The following is a 19,705-nucleotide window of genomic DNA, read 5'->3' as shown; positions in this document are numbered from 1 at the left end:
ACGAGGGATAGAAAGGTTGAAGTGCAATTATATTTATCTACCGGTCTACTGCGAAGTCACAAAGATATGCAACATTTGACACGTAGTAAATATATTGCAGAAAATTCTATTATTGCGTAAGTATAAATCGTACATATACATATATAGAAAAATATAAAATATATTATATCATATAAAAGAGAATTATCTCTTTTGAGAGAATAAATGAAAAATGAACGAAATAAATAATCCTGCCAAGAGTTTTGACGTTATAGCTCGAAGCGCACGTACATCTTGAATTATTTTGCAACTGGCTTTTTACAATATTTCACAACGGATTGAAAACTGCGAAGAATCTATTATATCGTTGAATAATTTAGCATACATATTTTTTATGAGTATTTGATAAGCCGAAATTCGATTCTATTCCGAGAGAGAGAAAGAGAGAGAGAGAGAGAGAGAGATGCATTTACGAATGTGCAATCTGAGTGGTGTACGATGTCATAGCGATGAGATTATTATACTGGGCAGTAGCAGCCCTCGACTGCCAAATCAGCATATGCTAATAACGTTCGATACTCGTTTCGGGCAGGTTACAAACGCACCAGTGGAGCGAGAACACGATCAAAACCGTAGTCAGGCCTCGCTGGCAAGTGCACGGCGGTTACGTGGAGAGGACCATGCAAATGATAGTCACGCCTCGGGTCCGTGCCGAAGTTCAAGCGCACTTCAATTGCTCGCAACTCGAGGGTGCGGAACTGGAAGATCAGGGCGAGGACGGTACAGCTCTCACGCATTGGGAGAAACGTGTATTCGAGGTGCGTAACGATGTATCGAGTTAATCCTTCGCCGCATGCGTAACTCGATAATTACTCAAACAAGAATTCCAAGCATTTCGCGACATACGGCGAAACAACGAAATGTGTGAAATTGATTTTGATATTTCAGCACTCGTAAAATATTTGAATATTGGCACAATTTTAAGATTGTATTCAAATTCCAAGCAGAGTCCATGCTCGTGTATTTCACGTTTGAATTTTTCAATAACAGCATTTGCTATCATAGATTGAATTTTTCTGTTTTAGAACGAAGCTATGACCGGAACGCATACGCAAAATCCAGTTTACTCGAGGATAACGCTCGCTCTTATGGAAGATACCGGTTGGTACAGCGCCAACTATTCGATGGCGCAAGAGCTAGGATGGGGGAAAAATCTAGGATGCAATTTTGCCATGAAATCTTGCAAGGAATGGATATCCTCCAAATCGTCCCCCTTCTCGTGAGTACACGGGAATGTTCGAATGAGCGAACCGCGTATTATGATGATTATACGACAATATTTATTAATGTTTTAGAGGAAAATCGATACATCCTTTTTGCAATAAAGTGAAACAAGATCCGTTGCAAACTGAATGTACGGATGATCGAAGTTCAGTGGCCTTGTGTAACCTGGTGAAGCATCCGCGGCCGCTTCCCAAAAAATACCAGGTAAGAAATATCTGATGATTCATTGGAATATTTAAAAGTGAATAAGATATTGAAGCTTAATGTCTACGTGCAATCGATTTTCCATCGGCAACTTGAGAACATTTATGCGATTAACAATTTCTTTCTCGCCGCAGAACTTCGACTCGATTCCTCACGTACCTGAGGGAAAGGAACAATACTATGGCGGCTCGGTATCTCTAGCAGATTACTGTCCTTACATACAGGAGTTTACGTGGAGAGTACGGAATATAGTAGTCAGAGGTTCTCACTGCCTGTACGAAGAGAATAATCCGCGTAAGTCACACGACAAACACGTCTCGCGCGAAGAAATGCAGAGCGGAGCTCTCGTGAAATAGATCCTCCTTTTAGATCCCGACAAGAATTTCGCGTTAGAGAAGTACGGCCCTCACTCGAGATGCTTCGACCACACTAACGACATGTGGGAGGAGAGAACTTGCAAACAAGCGCGACAGTGGCAGCATTGGGGTTCCGGTTGTTACTTGTACAAGTGCGAAGCCGGCAAACTACATATTATGGTGAGTTTGTTACGACAAATTAGATTTATATGAAGATTTAGAAAAGCTCTCTGATAATACACTTATCAATAAAAGAAATTGAATAGATTGCGAGACAGCTTTATCTCTTTTCGTAGGTCGGCAATTACACTTATACTTGTTACCACGCTGGACAAGAGATTATTATAAGGATTATGCAGAATGGTTGGCTGCATAAAGGTGCTCTAATTTGCCCGCCCTGTCGAGAGATTTGCCAGGTACGAATACTATGAATATATTACAATTTATCACAAAGCGCAAATTGCAACGCATAAAATGTGATCAGATATAGTATAGTCAGGTATAATAGCAAATACAGTAGATGTAATGTTTAAAAATTAAATTTACTTTACTTTTAAGGCGGAATTTAAATCAAGAGGCGAAATATGCAAGCCAGGGGATGAGGAACCACCCTCTATATATTATCACAAAGACTATCTCCACTGTGCGTCAGACAGTTTTGGCCTAAGTACATCAACGCTTATTATTTCAATTTTATTCTTCATAGTTAGATGATACGCCGTTTGTGTTAGTTAATGTTTTAGCACTATCGTATCTAGGTCCATAAACATTGTTTATTGACTCGTATATCGATTTTCGGCAGTGATATTCTCAGTCCAGTCCGAAAATGTTTCATTTTTTTGCAATAATATATTTCTATTCAAATTTTGGTATTATAATAATAATTATTATTATAATAATTAATATTATTATAGTACAATTATCAGATTATTTGAATATGATAAAAAGTATTGGTCAAATAATTTAAAAAGTTTATGAAATTATCATTTATTTAAGTGTGCTGCGCACGTTTAAATATGTGTACTATGTTTGGATTTAACGATCCATGGTGATAATGACGAGGCATTTTTGGATGCCAATTTTGTATTATATATACTGCCTTAAGTTGGGTTATATATTTAGCAAATTTGCTGATTTTATCATTGTTTTTCACTATGTTTGACTCTAATAAGTAATGTATTTTGGTCATTACTTTGTGAAGGCAAAGATTATCTAAGGAAAGCTCTGAATAATCTCGGTCATCGCGCGATTCAAGGCGATGCATCGGTATATTATAATTGATAGATAATTGCTAACGTTATTTGACTGACGTGTATGTACACACGGACTGCAGCTGCCGATATAATATGAGAATTTACAAAGTAATTTAACGTAAACTAATTGAATCTAACGAAGGAACGCTATACATTGCTGACAAATGGCATAGTGTAAATGTATATTTTGCACGATATGATGACGCGAGTGATATATTCATATATCGTAGGAAATGTAGAAATGTATATACCAAATACATATGTTATTTGCAGTCCATACTACTTGCGAAACATTACGGGCTGGTATACATGTCTTGTCAGCTACGTATAGTGAGCTTTTTTCCTTTCCATCATCTCTGGGAATTGTTTAAAATTATAGGCGTTATAAAAATTAAGCTTTCCTTTAAAAGATCATGGTAAAGTCACGGAAAAAAGTCAATTCTACATTCCATTGAAGGTATGTGGCTAATATCTCTTGTCTCTCTCGTATAAGTCTGCATTGTTAATGAAGTTTTGATGATACGCAAGGGAGTTCGTGTGTTAAAATACGCAAGTCATATCGAACAATACGAACAAATGCGTACGCAACGCAAAAGCGTGACTGACAAATTAGTTTGTCAACGATTCATTTGTTGCGAATTTAGATGATATATCGTGAATGTATGTGGGATAGAGAGATAAGTCTTTATACATATAGTTTTAAATGATGCAACAGAGATCCACGACGTTAGGCTTTCGCAGTGTTATAATCCTAGTAGTTAGTGTAGCACGTTTTGTTTGACTGGTATATTGATGCGGTAAATATATTGCATCCAGGTCATCTACAGATATTAAAAAATAGAAGGCTTTTTAATTTGCGATTATTGGAATCACATATATCGTCGATATGTACAATTTCCACGGAAAATTATTTTTACTACAATTTGTAGAGGATTCAATTCTTACGTTTTCCTAATCTGTAACTACTCTGCAGTACGAAACTGAGCTATCTCGATTTCTTGGGGAAGCTTTACTATGCGTAGGAATATATCAACGCAATAATTTCCGCGCAATTTAGTCGTAAGTGAAATATTAGTGGACAAACGACAAATGTAAGTACGTGGAATGTACATATTAAAGATTGTACATTAGTAGAGTACACCGCTAATTTAATATCTTCGCGTTTATTTTAGCTTTGTTAAGTGATTTAAGAGAAAGACTGGTAAAACAATAGAGTCTTCACTTTGTCATTTGCACGAAAATTTAATATCAAAGCATTTCTTGAGACATTCCGAAAACGCGTATGTTTAACGGCTATATCAGACGCAAACTAATTCCATTTTTATAACACGTGACTATTCCAATTTGCTATATTTGAAAGATTTTAGTATAACAAATGAAAGCCTTTAATCTAATTTTGTACAGAGATTATTAATATATATTTAACGTGTACTGTGCACTTTGTAAAGAACTTGAAGATATCACAGTATTGAATCAAATACTGAGATGTATATTCGAGAACATTTCTCGTGTATTCCTGTGATGTCGTTGCTCGACATAAGAACCGATTTTAATTTGTTAATACGCGCTATTCGATGAATGTTAATAATGAGCGCGTCAGATATCAGGAAACGAATGAGAGAAGTCAAATGTGTTTTAATAATTCTGTAAGCCGTAACTCTAAGACATTAAAGATATATAGGTATATGCGAATGTGCGAATGCGTGCGGCTATTTAAATACATGTATCATAGATTGTATCCAAAATTTTGAGCTCTTGTGCTCTAAAATTTTTATCAGGACGATTACATACTCATGTGAAATTGTTAAAAATGTATGGTTTAATAACTAATTTGTTATTTTATTTCTAATCTCTAACAACAAACTTTGTTACAAGTATTTAAAAAAAAGAAATATATATATTATATACATATAATTGTAATTGTGTATGTGTATGTTATCACAATTACGATAATTTTACGATTTAAAAGTAGTAACAATAATTGCATACACAACTTTTGCAAAATTTGATATTATTTCTTGTTATAGGAAACAAATAATTTTGTATTTCTTTATTTACTTGTAAAAATGCAAATTGCAGATGAGGATGTGATTGTCAACGCGCGACTCTTAGCAATTGTATGGTAAATATTGGCGAATGAAAAGACAGCGAATGATATCAATACTTTGTGTCATTACGCAAGTATAATGAATGGATTCACTCACCGGTCGTTGTACCCTAAGGCTAAGTACGCCCTCAGCTGTACCTGGAGAAATTGATACATATTTTAGATATTATAAATTATCACATGCATTTTATGTATAACGATTATTACATATTATTTCGTTATTTCCATTTTGATCAAGACGTAACTAAAAGCAAGTGCGTGAATAATTATTTTAAAATTTTCAATGAATATTTAACAAATGTTTTAATATTTTCAAACATCTCAATAAATATTTAATAAATATAAATTGTAATTGTGTATGTATATGTTATAATTATGTACATATTTGAATAATGAAGACGAAATTATAATCCTACCAGCTAGAATATTGCAGTTTGCTCCGTCCGCTGAAGACTCTTTCAGATTGTTCTCCATCAGCTCCATCGAAGAATTGATGAGTATTGGAAACACACACTTGGTTATGCATACAGTTTAACGAAAATTAACATGTATACTTCACTTTTCACACACATTTTGAAAATCACGGATTGACATCATGAATACATCAAACGCGGACATGAGATAAAACGTATTGTTTGCAACAACGCGTCTACACGAAAGTATATAATTGCAGCAAATTATTATTTTATACATTCGACACTGTACATGCACACGGAACAAACGGGACGAACTACGATTGTCTTGGCGGTTACGTGAAAATCGTCAATTATTAATACAACAGCTTTTTATTCAATTTAATTTCATTGAGTTAGATTGTTAGCATTTGATAAAAACTACACCGCGCTCGATCTTTTTCAACAAACGCAGAGATTATTTTGGATCTTTACAACATCAAAACTTGTACTCGTTAGAACAATAACCATTTGAATCTATGGCGCAGTCGCTAGACAATCGACGAAAATCGCGAATATCTGCGACGCATAACTACCAAACTTGCAGTAAGTAATACGTTCCAACAATTTCTTATAACTTTAATCAACACTCACAATAGAAATTTATACTTTTTACGCACTTTTAATAAGAATAAAATATATAATCGCAAAATATTTACACTCTGCGTCTTCTTTAGTCTCGAATACGTTTGTTCTTCTCGTTTCACAGCGATACTCAAATAGTACTTGTGGCGGCCGAGAGAGTGCAACACCGGCTATCGGCAATAGCTGGTATAATATCGTGTGAAGATACACAGTCGACTTCACTGTTGCGTGAACTTGGCGCGAGACGTAATCGTATCTCTTGATATTATCTTACCAGCGCTGTTACATTTCCAATGTCGAATGTTGCACTCTCTCGGCCACTAGACGTACTATTTCTTTACCGTTTTCAACGTCTTTCGGCGCGTTGCTGTGGGACGAGAAGGACGAATACTTTCAAAAATAATCTCTATTTTATATCAAAAGTGCGTAAGTAGTGTTAATTTTTATCGAAAGTGCCGTTTAAAGTAATGTGTAATTGTCGGAACGAGAGTGTTTATCACTTATTATGAATATTCGCGATTAACAGCGCTTCGTCGGCGGTTGGGTCGTGAATTCAAATAGGTTACAATCTCAGAGCAGACATTTTGATGTCACACATGAAATGATCGGAAGAATCGAATCACTATATCTACACAATATACACACGTCGAATGAATCACTGAATGTATATAATGATAATAAACGGTTATAGTATTGTGTACGTAGGCGCAATGTGAATTTTTGTCCGGAGTGTCGTTGAAAGTAACGCGTAATTACCGGAACGTATTATTCAACGCGAGTATTTGCGTCGTTCTCGTATCGGTGAAGTGTGCGAATTAACTTTTGTTTAATGGTACGCGCAATTACGTGCGAGTTTCCAGTACTTATCAATCTCTTCGATGAAACGAATTTGGAGCAGTTTTAGACAAAATCTACAGAAGGCGGAGCAAATTACGATATTCTAGCTGGTGAGTACAATAATCTGTTTATTATTTAAATATATACATATGGTGACACAAATGCCTTAACGTATAAAGCATAAAATGTTTAACACATGTTTATTAAGATATTCATGTCGCCTTGTATATGCAGATAATTGTAATAACAAATATGTATAATTAGAATTTTATTAAATAATATGTAATAATCAACATACATTATAATTGATAATAATTTATAATAACTGAAATTATATACATATTAATTTGTCCTGGTACAGTTGAGAGAGCGTATTTAGCTAAAGTATAATGATTGGTAAGTGAATTTATTCTATCAGACAAAATATTCTTTCTAGAATCTATGATAGAATATTTACTAGAAATTTAATATACTGTCACTTATATGAATGTACTGTAGCATAAATAACAATTTAACTCCAGAATAAATTGTATTGTTAGTAAGAAAAAAACATTCTGTATATTTCACTATAATAAAATACAGAAATATAATTCTCCTTATTATTGAAAAAATTTATTTAATGATATAATAATTAATATTAGTAAATATTATTTAATAAAGGATTGAATAACTAACAACGTAACAATAAAATTACCGACCGACCTGCAATCGGTTTCTGCCTGATTTATTGTTAACAATCTTCTTAATACAGAAAGAATACATAGCAGTTAAGTGGATTTTTACTGCGATGTATATACGACTAGTCTCGTTTTGTACGACTTACATACATACACATTTATTTTCTGTGTGCTTTACGCACACTTATTTGTCGTCTACATGCAGAAAAATTCATTACTGTTTCTGTCAAAACATCTTAAATAATTGTTATTATTGCTAAACTGGTAATTAAGACTTTACACAGATTTTATACAGAGTAATATTTTCCATATTTTTCGATAAATTATTTACATGACAATAATTTAATATATTTCTAGAAATAATTGAGATCTTATTTTGCGACAATTTACAACGCCAATAGTAATCGATGGTCTAATGACAATATAAATACGAATATACAAAACGCAATTATTTTGTGCTTAAATGAATTATGGTTTATGGCGCTCAATTCCTATTACTCTGCAAGAAATCGCTGAGTTAAACTGTCTGACGCAGTGATCTTTTGCAGAGTATGTATAATATTCGCTTCTCCCTCTTTTTCAGTTCATGCTGCCGATTTACAAAAGATTCTCCGATTAAGGCATTCGTTCGGTGGTATGATTATTAAAAGTCTCGTGGTTACTCAATAATCTAACTAGTCGCCTTTTTTTGCATTTAGCTAGTAATCTTATCTAAAGTTCTATACGCGTAATTGGTATACGTCAAATTGTTGAATACAAAAACGATTCGCATTCGATTCGATACAAAGTAGTATGAATCATGACATTGTCGCGGACAACGAGCTGTCTCGTGCCGGTGGTGAATGATTTGCAGGCAGTGTTTCATTTTTTTTTTACTGTCCCTTCAAACAAACCTTTCATATCGGCTCGCTACGTCTATAATGACGAGAGATCACTTTTTTCTATTTTTTTATATTCACTCTGTAACGCTATATTGCTAAGCTTGCATTTCAGTTTTATCACGTTGAGAAATTTCAATGACTGTATGATTTGTGCGGCTTTTTAATAATGCGATATATCTTGAAAATACATGTGTAACGATAATGGTTCTTTGATATTCAATCATATAAAGGAATTTAAGGCAAGTCAGAGCCAAACGCGATGACTTGCTCCTTTCGCTTGCGTTGAATGAATCTGCGATAACTGTCTTTAGCATAATTCTGCACTTCTGAGAATCGAAAACGTTGTCTTGTAAATAACTTTGCTGACAAAGGAAGATTATGGTATTACGATTTTTTTTATCGCGGTTGGTTCTCATTTGCCTTGATTTCCTCTGTATGATTAATAAAAAAGCTTAATAAATCTTAAAATACAAAAAAAATCTTTTAGCCTCTGAAGAGGTTTCGAGAGAATACAGTTTATGAGATTTGATGTCTTAAACACTAAAACTAATTTGACTTGATTAATGTTTCATTAATCATGCATTTTTTGCATGAATATATTTTGCGTAACGCAAAATCAATGAATATAAACGAGGGAATATTTATTTTCTAGAAATATTGTCAATCAATTGTGGAAGAATATTAAATTTGATTTTTTTAATCTGTAAATTATTAAATAACTTTTGCGTTAAAGTCTGCGATTTATTTCTATTCTTCACGTTATATATATTTGCTTATATTAGTAATTGAATCATACAACGAATTATGCTCTTTAAGTGAGCTATCGCTGAATATGAATGACAAATAATAAAAATAAATCGCAGACTCTAAGAAAGGAGACATTTATTTAATAATTTTCAATTCAATTCAATTCAGCTGACTATTCCAATCATTTTCTTCTCACATATGCATATATGCAAAGACATAGGAGATACTTTTGATAAATAATCTCTTGTTAAGATTTTGAACGAAGCAGGAGAAGACTCTTGAAACGAGTACTTTGAAGAGCTCTGAGGCACAGTATGCTTCGTTATTAGTAACCTGAAAATAGATAATGATTCGCCAGTCGGCTGCATATTAATTTAAGCGAATAAGTTATCAAGTTGGGTGTTATCATTTTAGAATACGCGAATAATCGCCGTAAGTGAGTGAGCATGCAGATATTTAACAATAGCGTCATTTTTTCTTCACGGAGGCGTAAAAATTTTACGTCGGGAAATATATCGCCAAATGTCTTTTGACGAATCCGTTACAAGTTCTTGAAAAATTACTATTTCTCATGACTTAACAATGTATGTTCTTCTGTATAACTAACGATATTCTTTCTATCGTACGAATCGGAGTTATGTAAAGTCTGTTCTCGTTATTCTAAAAGAGCTCACATATTATTAGAGAACTCATAAATATACAGTGAAAATTAAAATTGCATAATATACACATATGGTATATAAAAACACATAAAATATGACATGAATTAAAACAAGAAAAAGCATATATATAATTTAAATAATTAAAAAATAGCAAAAGATTTAAGAAAAGAAATAAATAACTAAAAAACTGATTAATATTTTCAAGACCGGGAATTTTAGAGCAATGGGAACTGTATAAAGTATCACTTCTTATTCAAGTACATATAAATCCTTTTGTATCAGAGTGATGCGCGACGTTTTTAATTACAAATTGAAAATGTAATTATTTCACGTGTATGAAAATCTCGAGGAAAGTCAGGCTTTATTTATGAGAACGCTGCGTATGAAACGGTATCGTGTCGACCTCATTAGCAGTTCAACCTGCGATCGTTTGACATCTTTTTTTCTGATCAAAGAGAAAAGTCTATGTATCAGTGAAACATAATTTCTTCTTACGTACAAGACGATTCTGTTCCACCAACACACAAGCTAAAACATGCACGGCATCGATTCGGTGTTTCTCGTTTAAAGTGGAGATGCCATTACCATTGCTCGAGCATTCTGATGAATCTCTCGATAATATTCAATATAATTCTTATATATTTGCTATCTACTTTCGTATTTAAAAACTTCTTAATTCTACACTTGCAATTTTTACAATAAGCCTAACGAAAATCCATGTATTGGTGTCTTTCACGCGCATGTATGAAAAGTCAATAGTACTATAATTGATTCAGGTCTGCTGCGTAATTAAGTTTATAAAGTCATTTCTGCAATGTTTTGCCTGCATTATGCTAAATAAAAGTAATTTGTGATACCATTATTAGAACAAATTTCTTGGGTTAAAATATCGCGGTTAATTCGTAACGATTCGAGGTTCCAAAGAAAGTGTGAGACTATCGTATAAAGTGCATTTTTGAAAATGCAATAACATCGCTATATATCGTGCGCTTTTTATCTATGTATATAGAGTTTGTTCATTACAGTATAAAATTCTGCGATATTAAAAGGATGATCGGATATTTGCACCCCTTGTGCGTTCTTCTTGCCGGATTTTTTTTTACGAAGTATATGTAACAACAATACTTATGAATATATAGAGGGGGTTGTGTATTGGCCTCACGCCAATGAGCTCTTGGTCTTGAGCAAACAATTACACGTTTACATCTTAGTTTTATCTTAGTTTTCCACAAGATATCGTTTTACACGCGATTTTACGTCATTTTGAATACGTGAGTGTATCGGAGATTGCAGTCGCCTTATTTAAATACTTTAAGACGTTCATTAAAACTTCTTGAAGAAACACTTGACTCAACGCTTGAAATTGATCAAAGAATTCGCAAGTTGAAAAGAGGTACTGTGAATTTTGGTACCTGCAATTTCAAACGTATACTTATACAGTTTGAAGAGTCGTAAAGAAAGTACACAAAGTTATAAAGAAAGAAGCAATTTCATACTTGAGCGCACCGCCTGTGGCGCGAGCGCTCGCGCGTTAATAATCAATCGTGGAAAACGGGGGTGAATGCGGGCGCGAATGACGTTAACACTCGCACAGCGCTCCGCCGTGATTAAACATCTCCATGTGCATCGAGAATGGCGCGATTAGCATCCCTGTTGATGCCGTAATTAATTTCCGTAATTGATCTCATCGCGACGAGAACTAATCGCAGTGTGTCGACGCAAGCTACGCGCAATCCTGCCTGGGAGCGTGGAATTTGCGATTAGAATGTTTTCCACGTGCTGTTGCAGCCGCGTGAGATCAAGCCGCGCTTCTGAGAGTCGCGCTGCGACAAAGTGAACGATAATACCCTGATTCGACAACGTGCTTGTAATTAACGTTTCGTCACGATTCCAAATCTTGAATAAGATCTGGCAAGCTCTTGAAGCGCGTATACTCGAAACGTCGCCGTCGATCGTGTAGACGCCGGCCCGTCCTGCCGCGGCTGTCCTCCTCGACGTGTAAAACTCGTCCTTGTGCTAGCGAGGATGTGACATTGCTTCGATTAAATGACGACGAATGTTGTGCCCAGTAACGTTGGAGCGTCGGGTGCCGGCTTGCCGCCACGCTGTACTAACTGGCGTCGTCCGGAGATCCGAAATCCTCCGTCTGCGTGGCGGCATCTCTGGCTAAAAATAGCCATCGCCGATAAACTATTGTATTATGCGACATAAAAAATTCCAATAATAATTATCCAATAATATTAAATAATATTGAATATTCCAATAATATTGAAAATAGTTGAAGTATCAAATATGAGAAAATTGAATCGATTACATGCTTTGTTTTGCCGTTTAACACAAAATATTTATAAAATTCTAGCAAATAAGTTTATAAATAAGTTTAACATAACAATGGTAATTATTTTAAATATGCTTTGCAAAATTAAAGAAAATCTTTTGATTGATAATTTATTAAAGTATAAGCATTCCTGAACAAAAATATGTAATTTGACTGTTATAAGTACAAGAAGATTTAGACAGTATTCTAATTATATTGATATTTAATTACATTATTATTTTTTAAAGAAAATTTTTCGAAGGCATGCTTTTTTCAGTTTTGATTATTTAGCATTTAGAAAGCTGTATTTTACAAACGAAATAAACTCTTGTTGTTAAGATAATAAGTCTCAAAGAATTTTCTGTAATGTTTAGCAGTAAAGAAGATACGATAGTTGAAAAATTATAAAAGATATTTGTCTGCATTGCATTTTTATGACGGTTTCAAAAAGTTTCAAAGAACATATTACCATTTATTGTTATTTCTTAATATTTAATATTATATAATTTTGTAATTAATATTCTAAGAAGATCCGTGAAAATTATTTGAAAAATTTATTTCATGAAAGCTTTTGAATTTCATTTACATTTTGCTTATATCTAAAAAATGATAGATGTGCACATTTTTACTAAAATATTACTTGCAAATTTATCAGAGTCTGGTAATGAATTTTAATGCGATGGTAGCAGCAGATCCTATTTAACGACAAAAAAATATAGATAGAGCTGCAAATGATAGAGTAGAGGATTTATGTGTGACATACCTCACGTGGATGCTGTGTCATTATGTGTCACGTGTCCGGTCTCCCAAGGGAGCGGCGGTGGCGTATTCGCTAATGATAATGAGGAACAACGTGCCATTGAGCATCGTTCCATTGAGCAACGCTCTAAGCCTGAAATAAAAATTACAATAGATGGAAATATTGATCGTATTGATTATGGTATTAACGATTGTAGGTGCGAACTAATTACTTTCACGTCGCGCGCGAAATACTGTTTGTCGTTTACATCGTATCGGACAATATAGATTCGAAACGAGTGCTGCAGTTACGAGCTAATTTGCTTTTGTGCTCCGGGGCACTGCATACCTTGTTTCAATGCCCGATAATTAAATATCGTGTCATATTCCCTAATCCAATTTGGCGATACTCTCGCGATCACCGCTGCGATATGATTCCGCGAAAGAATGAAATTTCGTTAACTGCGCAGATATTGCGTTTATTCTATATATTTTGCACTGATTAAGAAGTACGCTTTTCATTATGAACTTTAATTTATCTTACCATATCTATGAAAATTAAAAAATACTGTGGTGCTACATATATTCGAGATTAGCGCGGAATTATGACAAAGATTTAATTAAATAAAGTTACGGAAGATTTGCATGTAAAATATTTATTCCGAGATTTTAATATATATATATATATATATTTATAATTTATGGTAATAATAAAGAACAATTTTTTTACAAGTTAAATTTTTAATCTACTTTTTATTTTATATCTAGATAAAAACTTATAAAAACTTTATTTAACTATGATAACAAGAATTAAATATTGATGGAAAAAGATAACTGAATTTATAGAATGTGACATTGTATGAATGGAAAATGTATTACGGCACAATCAATAGTAGCAGCTGTAAGTTCAGTGTGATATATGCTCTTCAGGCGTGATTACAACACAGTTCGCATTTGTGCGTGATGACGCTAATTATTAGCAGCAATCACTTTAAATCTCCGTTTATGAACGGATGTCACATAGAGTGCGAGAACGCAGTTAATGTTGATAATGCATGTAGTCAAAAGGCTGATTTCCCTCGCTATTGGCGTGAAACACTGATTATGTTAATCCTTTCATTGTCGGTGTGAAATCATCAATGTAAAAGAGATTGGATAAATTCTATAATTAACACGATGGATGAACAGATAATGTAATACAACACAATAGTCTAAAAATTGTGGAAATCTACATTAATCTCTTTTAATTTAGTTAAAAAATTCTATTTTATTAGAAAAGTTTAATTAATTATTAAACTTCAAAAGTTTTAGTTAATTGAATTTTTTTTTATTAAAGAAAGATGATATATGAAAATTTATGGACAATTTACGTGAATTATTTATACCAATATTACAAATACAAATAAAATTATAAGCAGATAATTTTACATAAATCTAAAAATATATTAAAATACATTTTATTTTTGTAATAAAAAAATTACAGATTTAAATAATAAAAAAATAGTACTATTGAATTTAACTGTAAAAATTAATTAAATATATTGAATTACTGTCTTTGTTTTCTTAGCAAAAATTATGTTATCTTCAACAATTTTGGAAACAAACAATATATATTTAAATGCGCTGCCGCTGCTGATAATATTATTTTTTAACATTTTCTTTAGACATATTTTGCATATCAATATCATATGAAATTTAATAGGACGAAATTTTCAGCTTGGCGCACCTGATAAGTCGACACCGGCGATGCTGCAAACATCTAAGCCACCCGTGCTGGTCGCGCAGCAGTGTTGCTTCGCACTTAACGGCTTAGACCTGCACAGAATCTGCATATAAAAAGGAAATTAAAATTATCCGAAGTATCAATCATGACAGTTATGTAGCATCGATGGAAGAGAAGAATGCCTGTCATCTCGCAAACGATAAATCAATCGTACGAGGTATGTGCAGATTTTATAAGCTTTATTGATTACCTGTGTGATAAAGTCACGATATTTCCCGTGAGAACGAGTAATAAATAATCGCGATATTATCTCGAAGCTCCTTGGCATTCGAATGCATCACTGCGATGCATTACGCGAGTGCATACATGCATTCGTTTATTATATCAATGCAAAATAGCTCTAATTGTGGACTGTATATATTGTTGCTCATAAACTTTATGCGCTCTATAATGCTCTGAAACGGAATACTTGAAATGCAACGTCGGTCCTCTAGGAATACACTTTGCCAGATATTACGTATTTAGCCATTAAGAAGTAAATAATACATTGTGAGCGCCGCAAACTGAAATGATATATCAATCGTTTAGTTGGAATTTAGCAACATTGCAGCGGTATATTATTGAAATTATACTTTGTTCAATTTACTACAAAATATAATGTCTTTTTGTTTTCGCAAAATTTGCTTTTATTATAATAATTTTCCTACAGACAAAGAGTTTTTTTACAAATAGAGAAGAAACTTATAATTGTTGCAAAACAACATTATATTTTATTTTTTTTAATGATATTTTGAAAACAGCTTAAGAAATTTCACACATTTACGACTTATTTTAGACTTTGCGAAAAAATGTGTTATATAAACTTTATAGACAATGTTTAAGTTAGTGGAAACCAAGATTCAACCGCAATATCCGGCATGTGATTTTCAGGGTACTTACGCTGTTAAGAGTATACTCCTATCTATGCAAAGTGATTCCCATAAACTGGCCGATCTATCGCTTTGCCGAGATGTTAACATGTATGAGATGGTGCCATACGCGTTAACATTTCGGTCCATTTTCTACCAAAATCTAGTGCCCGTAAAAGTTAATTTAGGATTCTCTTCACGAACTCTTTTTACACTATGTTCTTTATGAAGTCAATCGCATTCGTTATTAATGACGGATTCTCGAAGTTAAAATCAGTTCTTCTCATCTAGAGATTCGAGGGGAGGTATTTTCTTGAAACCTTTTAGTTACAAAACTTTAGTTAAGTTATGTTTTTGTAACGAAACCTAATATTGAAACCGATAGAATAATGTGAACATTAATTACTGTTTGCAAACGATTCTACAATCGAAGCTTGAGTACGAAATTAATTATATCGTATTACAATCGCGTGCAATTTTACAGTTTTCAGTAAACCGCAAATCGAATACCATTTTCTAATCGTAAAAAGTCAGCAAAGCTGATGTAATATACAGATGCAGTTGCTTTTACTTTGAACAAACAAATTTGTTTATCTGCTATCAATCGAATCGACGTGGATCGGTTGTAAAGGAATATCAAGCTCGCTGTACACGTACGCTTTACTGCACTCGCATGCATTCGAACAGGGGTAAGAGAAGAGGCCGCGCAGCGATTAAAGATTTACTGCACGCCAACGAGCTTTTCGGAATTCATGGTCTGTAAAGTGGAAACGCCAAGATCTATGTGGCCGCGACTGAGCTGCGCGATGTAGACGGCCGTTTCCCCTATGCTTCTGCTGAATCCGAAAAGAGAGTCCGGCGGCGAAGAAGCGGACCGACCGCTGCTGAATCCGCCGCGGAAAGCATCGGGCGCGCTGCGTAACGCGTTTTGCGCCGGATAAATCTTGTTTTCCCCGGCAGGTACTGTCGCGTTTTCCAACGTGTTTTCCTGGAGTGAGGTCGCGTTAAGTCGTCCGTCTTCATTCGTTTGCCGGCGACGCGAACGGCCATCCCCATCGAGAAATTTACTGATTCTGTTGCACCGCCGGGCGTACGATTGATTTCGCGAAATAAAAGAAGTGGAGTGTGAAATCGGTAGAGGGAAAACGCACAGTCGTGATATAACGGAAAGGTAAAGCGAAACGGGGAACGGTAAACAAAAGGAAGCATTCGCGTTCGCCTCGCGAATCTATCGAATCTTTTTAATCGTATAAATTTCCTGCTTTCCGCACAACGTAGAAAATGCCGGGTTAAAACGTTGCTCTGCGCCCAAATTCACTCGACTGAAATATAAATAAACGAGTAACACGAAATATAAATAAGTAAACCTACATTTCTATAATGTACAATTTTATTAATAATCTATGTTATACATAATTGTGTATGGAGGAAAAAACTTTAATTTGTCTTTACGGCTCGAAATTTGCTTTGTAAAGCAGAAAATGCGATCTTTTATTGTGCCAGTTACGAGAAAGTATTTATTTCTCAGTCGCTAAGTGCTGCAATAGACTAGCCTTTAATGGACGTTTGAAAATACGCGTCTGTACACTCAAACTCCCACTCGCGCGTAACGAGATTTATGCGAAGTGTTCACACGTGTAACAAAGTGTCGGCCGTAATGGTTTAGCGTGTAATTCGCAAAAGCCGAATGAATTGGTCTTTGAGACAAGCACAAAAAAAAAACAGAATCGAGTAAAGTTTCCATTATATTTAAATATTTGGATTAAAAGTAACAAAACTTGCTGTTTTTTAGAAAACAAATCTTAATCGTTGTAGTGTAGAATTAACTTGTTTGTATTCTTTTAAGATTTATGTTTTTGTTTATCGTGTTGAAACAAACGCAGTGTCGTAATTAATTATTAGTTACGTACCTTCGTGTAAAGAAGCTCCCTCGAAACTCGGCGGAAATGATTGTTGAGCAGCCAATAGAGAAAGGGATTCCAGAAGCTGTTAGAAAGAGCTAGCCACGTGGCTAGGAAGTCCAGAAACGGCGGTGGCTTGCTTCCGGTGCAGGCTGCTACGACTTCCTGAATCGTCCACGGTGTGACCATGACGATGAAACCCAAACTCATTGCAGCCATTGTTCGCGCGGCCGAGGTCGACAATCGTCTCTCGTGAGCGACAAGCTGAAATATGTAAGATGCCTTCTCCGTAGTGTCTTCGCCTCGTTTAGATGCTTTCCTCTTATACGACAAAGAAGAGAATAAGCAAGTGGCTGTTTTATATTTTGAGTAGATACCCAGAGAACACAAACGTTTATAAGAAAAAGCGCGGAAACGTATAAAATATATTCCAGATGTTCTTTAGATATTCTCTAGACATCTTTCGCAGTTTGTGTTGCCTGAGTGAGGAGCGTATTTCACCTCCAATACTGGAGCTGACATAATTTTAGCCGAATGACATTTTAATTCGGTATAATATTATAACAATGATTTAAGTATAGCGTTGTATGAGAATATCAAGAGAGATGCAGTGGGATATAACGAAAGAATACATTTTTAACGGAACAGCGACGTTTCATTCTTCATTAAGTATCTCAGACGGTGAGACTCATCTGCTTAATAACTCTTTCGGCTGATGAATTTTTGAATGGAAAGTTGAGCTTAACATCGGCTTGATTACCGTTGGCTTCCAGACTTTGACGCTCATATTTAATTACAACGATTATACCGTGAGCGAAATTTGAATGAAAGATTAAACAAGACTGTTTTCTCTTCGTATTAAACCCCGGAACGGCCGGGAAAATCCAATTTTTGAATCTTGCCTTTTTAACATTTTTAATATTATTACGACTTTGCAAATAATCTTGTTAAAGTCGATCTCATAAAAAAGTTTTAAGTACAAGACGCATTTTTTATGATCACTATCGACGCTCTAAATCTATAACGACCTGTTCTTCGCTGACGCAATTGTTCGGAAGACTAACGGCCGCGTATTATCGATATTTTCTTAGAAGCACGTTGATCTATCTCAAGAACATTCGTGTCTTAATTACTCACGGCGTCATTACGCTCTCAAGTGTCATGAATTTAAATTCAAGTCGAATTAAGTAGGTAACATTTTTAAATAATACATTCTGATAATTAATCGCATTCAAGCGCGAAATAAGAGTACCTTTGATTTACTTTTCGATCTTTGGTATATTCTTTTGCTTATAATGAAATAAACACTCTGAAAGACAAAGGTAAAAAGCGTCTTTGAGGAATAGGAGTGATGCTTGTAGCTGAAAAGCCGCATCTACGACTTTTGAGACAAGATCACGTAACGGAAGAAGGGTGTGACTTTATCGCGCGTAAATCTCTCGCGCCACAGTCTCGCAGCTGTAATCTCGAGAGCAGACGTAATGTCAAAAAAGATCTGGACGAATGGCTTTTAACGCGGAAAAGGCTCGCGGACGCGTCTCAGTCTCGACTCGTCTTTTAGGCCGGCTTGACACGGTTACGAAAGTCGCTAAGCGCTAAGCTCGTCAGCATCAAAGCCTCTCGTCGTGCGGCAGTAAAGGGATTACGAATCTGCTCGTTTAGCTGGATCCGTCCATTTCCGCTACCTCCGCTCGCTGTCCCCTGTCACGATACCACCCTCTCCCGCCCCGCTCTCTTTCGCGTCCTCTTCATCCCCTTCGCGGCGCCTTGTATGTGTTGGCTCTCCTCGCAAGTCTCGGGATTACTACGTTAATGCCTGGACAGGTGTGACCCAGGTTAGTAAGTGCAGGATTCCTCAAACGTCTAGCAAATTTATCAAAATAATACGCTCGTCGAGATGCCTCTACACCGAATGACAGGGTTTTTTTTATTGCATATTGCTGCACATATGTAGCTGTTTAAAAATTATGTAAATAATATCAGGTACGCAAATTATTTTTATTGATAAAAAAGTACTTTAAAAATTGTAATATTCCGAATGACGATTTTTCTTCCTTTATTCATTAACGGTATATCGTTCATTTCTTCGCCTAA

At 34.8% G+C, this 19,705-nt stretch overlaps 3 protein-coding genes across 3 annotated transcripts in view; 2 read left to right on the top strand and 1 right to left on the bottom strand.

Moving 5' to 3' along the window:
• The window catches only part of Invadolysin (leishmanolysin-like peptidase, invadolysin), a 246,089-nt gene extending 240,560 nt beyond the window's left edge, over positions 1-5,529 (top strand). The window contains exons 9-15 of the mRNA XM_012366169.2: positions 572-797; positions 1,065-1,258; positions 1,335-1,467; positions 1,602-1,761; positions 1,837-2,003; positions 2,120-2,239; positions 2,382-5,529. Coding sequence (XP_012221592.2) covers positions 572-797; positions 1,065-1,258; positions 1,335-1,467; positions 1,602-1,761; positions 1,837-2,003; positions 2,120-2,239; positions 2,382-2,537 — 1,156 coding nt within the window. The 3' untranslated portion in view covers positions 2,538-5,529. The remainder of the gene's footprint in view (positions 1-571; positions 798-1,064; positions 1,259-1,334; positions 1,468-1,601; positions 1,762-1,836; positions 2,004-2,119; positions 2,240-2,381) is intronic.
• A 2,207-nt stretch (positions 5,530-7,736) lies between these two features.
• LOC105671736 (trace amine-associated receptor 9) overlaps positions 7,737-19,705 on the bottom strand; it is a 61,573-nt gene continuing 49,604 nt past the window's right edge. The window contains exons 9-12 of the mRNA XM_012366153.2: positions 17,621-17,875; positions 14,806-14,905; positions 13,105-13,233; positions 7,737-12,190 (exon numbers count right to left, since the gene is read on the bottom strand). Coding sequence (XP_012221576.1) covers positions 13,106-13,233; positions 14,806-14,905; positions 17,621-17,875 — 483 coding nt within the window. The 3' untranslated portion in view covers positions 7,737-12,190; position 13,105. The remainder of the gene's footprint in view (positions 12,191-13,104; positions 13,234-14,805; positions 14,906-17,620; positions 17,876-19,705) is intronic.
• prom (prominin) overlaps positions 14,899-19,705 on the top strand; it is a 77,022-nt gene continuing 72,215 nt past the window's right edge. Inside the window, exon 1 of the mRNA XM_012366149.2 lies at positions 14,899-15,019. Within this exon, the coding sequence (XP_012221572.2) occupies positions 14,968-15,019 (52 nt within the window). The 5' untranslated portion in view covers positions 14,899-14,967. The remainder of the gene's footprint in view (positions 15,020-19,705) is intronic.

Source organism: Linepithema humile, chromosome 4 (assembly GCF_040581485.1).
Source record: "Linepithema humile isolate Giens D197 chromosome 4, Lhum_UNIL_v1.0, whole genome shotgun sequence".
Classification (NCBI taxonomy): Eukaryota; Metazoa; Arthropoda; class Insecta; order Hymenoptera; family Formicidae; genus Linepithema; species Linepithema humile.
Note: the sequence above shows the minus strand (reverse complement) of the source record. Positions and strands in the feature narration are given on the sequence as shown.